Source organism: Pteropus vampyrus, unplaced genomic scaffold (assembly GCF_000151845.1).
Source record: "Pteropus vampyrus isolate Shadow unplaced genomic scaffold, Pvam_2.0 Scaffold82, whole genome shotgun sequence".
NCBI lineage: Eukaryota > Metazoa > Chordata > Mammalia > Chiroptera > Pteropodidae > Pteropus > Pteropus vampyrus.
The window spans coordinates 8,152,911-8,159,278 of NW_011888863.1; the positions used below are offsets into that span (position 1 = coordinate 8,152,911).

Genomic DNA, 6,368 nt, shown 5'->3' on the forward strand with positions numbered 1-6,368 from the left:
TGTCTGGTGTCCACAAAGGCAGGAATAACTAGGCTCACAGAGCCTAAAAGATAGAAGTTACCTTAAGAGGTTCTCTCCTCTGCTTAAGACTGGATCCAAACTATAGAAGAATGTTTCCTTTGAATTTGATAACTTCTGCTTAGTACTTAGAATACACAAATTATATGTCCAAAAGCCAGTAGCTCAAGGACCACCAACAGAGCTTGTTTTCAGATCAGATTGACAGGTGTTTTAAATATAAGGAAATTCTACATAAAAATCCATATTTAAGGCTCCTCTTCAGAAACCAAAGTATCTGGTAGCCTTACGCCCATGGAGCAAAATTGAGCGACAGTTGAGTGGTGGCTGTTTGCTTTAGATGTAACTTGTCCTCTTCAGGTAATCATAATGACCTGGACTCATGATTTTATATCCAGCCAAAATACTCATTTACATTACCTGACTAACCACTGTGAGCCTTAAATCCCTTGTGTCCACTTGCACAGCATTATTCTTTCAGGTCCAGATTCTATACATTCATTCAACAAATATTCACTAAGCACTGCAATAATTACTTGTTTCCAAACATCTTAAGATGGGTAGCTAATTCATCTAGTATCTAGTATCAAATGCTACCAACACTCAGTGTGAAATGTACTATGTGTATCTTTACACATTTAACAGTATGTATCATTTACATTTTTAAAAAACTTTACAAATATGCATTGTAGCCTCGTTAGTTTTTAACACAACATGATGATTAAGAGTTGGCTTATTATTCAAAGCACTTCGGGATAATAGTTAAACAAAGTAAGTAAGTAATACTTAAGAACATAAAAGAATGTTAAATTTTCAAAAATCTCCCACCAATCTGATTTACATTTTGTGCCACTACAGGTCTTACAATTTATTTAACCAACTCCTTTAAAAATTACTATTGTCTAATAATTTGCAACTGTCTCCTATATTATTAGGAAATTTAGGCAACTTTAATAAATTAGCATAACTTCCTTAATGGGTAAAAAACTTTTAAAAGAAACTCCAAAAAAGAAAAAAAGAATTGGTATCCATAATTATATCTTATCTAGTGGGAAACATGTAAGACTATAATGAAGCACCAGTTCCACGAAAGAGAAAATTTTCAACATAAATTTTTTTCAAAGGGAAATATGATAAAAACTAAATTTCTTATACATGGACGCTTTGGTAAAAGCATGCCTACTTGTTAACCTATGAAGGATCAAGCCTGAGGTTTATGTATTTAATAGAGATAACAAAAAACAGGGGGAAAAAATGTTTACCTGGCATTTTTTAATCCTCCTTACCTTGTTTTTAGGTTTCACTTCACCACAAAGCTTCATAAGGTCTGAAGACAGCGTGCTGTTTGCAAATAAATAACCACAAAATTAAAAGAGAATTTATTACAGAAAACTATATATCCTCTATGTTTACAACTATGGGGAAAAAAAATTGTGTATACCTATCTAGAGAAAAAAGAAAGACAGTATTTAAAATCAAAATGAACTAATTTTAAAAAGTCATTTTCCTTCCTTAAATATTCCAGTATTTTATTTTAATGTTTGTGGTCGTTACACATAACTTAGTTTGGTTTCCATATTACTGTTGCTAGTGCTATTAGCCATAAAATTCAAAATTATTTGTTGCATAATGTAATTGTTTGAAGCAACAAGATAAAAGTATTAAAAATATTACAGAAACAAGTAAAATCTATTAAGTTTCCAAAGGCTCTCTTACCTTCCTTCTGATCCTGGGCTGTTTAAAGGTGCGTCCTCATCAGTACTATCCTCTACGTTTTCTAAAAAAAATGTCCAAAATGTAAGTATTATCCACATGTCACAATCTGAATGATGACAACAATCTCTATGCTACAATAAACATCAGCCCAAGGTTTCAAGATGGGCACTTTGGTTTTAGTAACTGAATCAAAACAGAAATGCAGCAAAATATTTCTAAGAAAATCTTTTGATTATGCATCATAGGATGAGGAATAAAAACACGTTCAAAATAGGAAAACCACAAGTTCGAATGATAAAATGGAGAAGAACGACATTCTGGATGAAAATGAAATCATGTATTTATCAGAGTATGTGTAATTATATATTTTTTCAGAGTATGTATTTATCCCCTGCCATCCAAATATATAAAAACTCACTGAGTAAAATACAAAACTAAAGTAAATGCTGCATGAGCTCCCTTTATTGTACTAAGCCAACTTCGAAAAGTAGATGCGTAAACATACTTGCTATACTTCATCATGTTATGTTAACTTACTTAAATATTTTCCTTTGCTTTTATTTTTGTTTTCAAGTAGAGAGAGAGCATGTGTGTATGTGAAGGTATTCAGAAGTTACACAACAGCATGCAGCTCATTCACGTGAACACAAAAGACAAAAACAATAGGTTTGCATGCAACGGTTTTGTAAATGAATACAAATAAACCAATGCTATTTCATAACAACTCTAGCAGACTAGCAAAAAGGAGGAGAAAAAGCAAACAAATAAAACTAGTAAGAAGCCAATAAATAAAACAGCCACTGAAAGTAAACTATTTAAAATGTCAGTGAACCCATCACATCAGCACTGATTTTTAAAACACAGACATTTTATTACAAAATCATTCCACAAAACTAAAGACAGCATTATAAATAACATATTATTAATAAAAATATAAATGATTCATCCCCCTTTAGCTCTTAATTTTATATCATATAGGTAGATTGCACACATTAGTCAACTCATTCTTTTCTCTGATGCGCAAACCTAACCCTTATTTTCCCATGTGTAAAAGCGGGCTACGCGTGGCTAGTATTTTTCTTGTACGATGTGATGAAACCAGTTAGACAACAGGTGAGCACTTAATAAAACCTACTTAACTCCTGCTTATACACGTATGTCATATTTAGAGATAACTATGGTTTGACATAACCCACCCAGCCAGAGAATACAGGTGCCACCTAGACAGTTACCAAATCAGACCTCTCTACAGGACTGAGCTCAGTATGAGCACTGTGGCCGTCTGGGAGGCAGGACACACACCATCGCCTCACTGTCATACTCTCACCTCCAGGAGGATAATTCAGTCCAACTCCAACTTCTTTTCTCATCGCCACAGAATTAAGGCTAAAGGCAAAAACTTGTAACTCCCAAATGTCTTAAAGTTCATCCATACCAGTGTAAAGTTGCACAATTTCACTTTACAGGAAGTTGACCAAATATTTTTTTAAGTCTTTAAAAAAAAAAAAAGTCATTTAAAAAAATAAAAAGTAGTGTACAGAAAGAGTTAACCTAGCAGCCTGGAAACTGCTATCCTTAGAAAGGCCTGCTTACAAGGTTGAACTTTGTCCGGCATCTGGAAATGTGGCTACCAGAGTGTCCCGTCACCAGTTAATAAATGAGAATAACTCAATGTACCTAGCATGTTGGTGCAAACAATATGGCTTATGCCAAACTCCTGCTTTCCTTCTGGGAGGCTGGAATCCTGGTTTGTACTAGGCAGAGGGTACCTATGTGACCAGTCCTCAGTAAAAATCTCGGGTGCTGAGTCTCTAGTGGATTCCCTGGACATAAACATTGCACACATGCTGTTGCAGCATTTTCCTTCCAGGAGGAAGAATACATTCCATGTAATCTCCCATAGAAGGGAGAGAACATGAGGAAGTCCAGACACAGATTCCTCCAGAGCCCACTTGTGTTTTTTTCCCTTATGACACAGCTGTGTATCTTTCCTACATTGCTTTCATGAATCTTTCCCGTGAATACAATATGCTGATCCCTAAAAGTCTTCTAGCAAATATCCAATGACAGGGATGATCTTAAGGACCCTAATATAGGTGGGGAAAGAAGGGAAAACAAAGATGTTCTTCAAAGCTACAAAACTACAAGCCTATTAGCATGGGGTGCTGGCCCTGGCTCACCTCTATCCTTAAGTTCCATCAGTCTATGCCATGTACTTGTTGCTCCAGAGCACCAACCTACTTGAAGGCCTCATGCACACAAGACTGTGGCTAAATCTTCATGCATTAGCTTAGTCACTGCCTGAAGTCACTCTTCTCTGGTTCCCCTTCAACTTTGTCTTTTGCCCCGCTAACTTTTTCTTCAGCTTAAATATCACCTCCTCCAGAAAGCCTTCATTGACCCTCACTTCTTGTTGGGTAACCCCATTCTGCTCCCATAAACCCCTCTATATATCTCAATCACTGCTCTCACTATAATGTATCATAATCTGTTCATAGTCTGTCACCCACAGCAAGGAATCAAATCCATAAGGGCAAACTTTTGTGACTTATCCATCTTTGAATCCCAGCACTTTGCTCAATGCTCGAAATAAAATTGGAGCTAAATAAATGTTTTTTAAATCAATGTATATAAGACTATCTAGCTTCTGTGGATTTAACTTTCATTTTCTTTTTCTCCTTCCATGCTGTTCCTCCAAGCACCTCTGGGCTAGATTTATGGCCCAATTCCTAGGGCAAATTTCTGCAATGAGACACAGGTTACATCAGTTAAATGGGTTTGCTCTCTCTGCTTCTGATCTTTCTTCCAGCTATAGATAATTGAAAGTTGTTTGACACTTGTGAAAAAGTACACAACTCATAATATTGGCAGCTTAATATTTTCCGCAAAAAAAGGACATCAAAGAGAGCACTGCATTTTTCTTCCGAGTGAAAAGAGCTAATGGACTGAAATAAGAATTTATGTATTAGTATAAGTTGAGCCACTAAGAAAAAGAACAAAGAGGAGGAGGAAAAGAAATGTGTTGATAACACATGGAATGGCAAAAATTCTCGTTATAATCTAGGAACTTTGGCAGCTTTAGTTAGGATATAACCAATTCTACTTTTCCTACCTATACTCGTTATACCTTGAGCAGCTTAAAAGTAGGTGAGCTCAAGGAAATACTACTTTGAGATTAACATGAAGTATAAGCATCTAAAAAATCATATAGCTCATGTACTTTATTTGGGTAACATCATTTAAATTTAAAATAAATTCAGATTCATGGATTATGTTTATTCTAATGACACAGAGAGGTAATTACATTTAATCTTTCATTTACATTCCTCATCCTTTAAGTATAAGCATTTAGAAAACTTTGGACTGCTTTGTGACTAGAAAAAAAAGTTCAGATCAGGTTGTAATCAAAAGCTCTCCAAAATAATCATTCAGAAAAATCACAGGAAATAAAATTGTCCTGATACTCATTCAAGTATCTAATCACTAAGAGGAGCACAGAGATGACTGACAGGTGGGTGTAGTCCATATGAATGTAGTGGTGGCAAGAGAAAAATGTTGAAAATCTCTATATGCGATGATCACTAAAACTCCTCATAACCTGAAAATATGTTATGATTATAAATATTGGTCCAATCTGTTCATATAAAATCCCTTGGATAGTTTTATTCAATTTATAGCATTAAAATATATGTGTTTAATTTTACAAAAATGGAGAATAGTTGAGAATCTAGGAAATATATACCAAAGACAAATACAGACCAAAGATATATACCAAAGAAAGTTATTTATGAGGTTAAAACAACAGATATAAGTTAAGAGATATATTTAAATATTAAAAAGAAATATATGCTCCTTTTTTTTTCCTATAAGATAGAGAAAGAAGGGCTTATGAAACTAGAGCCACAATTGGAGTTCAAATAAAGCATACTTCTTTAAACATCTAAGAATTTTAAAATCAGGAATGTATAAGGAAGACAAAAGACTTAGTATGTTTGTGATCATGGGTACATTTCAAAACATATCATGCAAAAACCAGCGGTTGCCAATAAAAATTTAAAAAATAAGATGTACCGCAATTAGTGTACATGAACAATTAGTAATTCATGCAGCCGTAGGGTACACAGAAAGCTAAACATACTTACCTAATGGTACGCTATCTAGATCTGTGTAAATAACAGCAAAAAGGAAACAAAAAGCAATACTCCAATCAAAACAGATCCAATGTTAAGAACTCCCACATAAAACAAGATTATGTACCATTTATAAGATGTGTAGAATAGATGCCATAAGAAAAACTTATAAATTTATTTTTAAGGCAGTTAGATATGCAAAGTAATGACACTTGGTTAATATTATCAATAATTTAAATAACCAATTCAGAAACTTGATCTTCTTTATCCATAAAACCTAATTGCTTAATAAGGTTAAATAAGCCTTTTAAAATTGGTAATCATTTCTTGGAATGACAATAATTACATCTCCCAAAATTTATACATGCAAATTAGAGAAGAAATAATTAATAAAAGCATAAGTAAATATAGCATCTATTCAGTCAAACTATAGGAGAAAGAGTTATAGCACAGCATACTCAAAGAACAAAGCTACCATGCAATTCATTTAACTAAAATTTTGTC

The 6,368-nt window shown here is 33.9% G+C and overlaps 1 protein-coding gene across 1 annotated transcript in view; it reads right to left on the reverse strand.

Annotated features, from left to right (window-relative positions):
• KIF21A (kinesin family member 21A) overlaps positions 1-6,368 on the reverse strand; it is a 137,991-nt gene that overhangs the window by 27,757 nt on the left and 103,866 nt on the right. Inside the window, exons 24-25 of the mRNA XM_023532407.1 lie at positions 1,735-1,795; positions 1,305-1,359 (exon numbers count right to left, since the gene is read on the reverse strand). Coding sequence (XP_023388175.1) covers positions 1,305-1,359; positions 1,735-1,795 — 116 coding nt within the window. The remainder of the gene's footprint in view (positions 1-1,304; positions 1,360-1,734; positions 1,796-6,368) is intronic.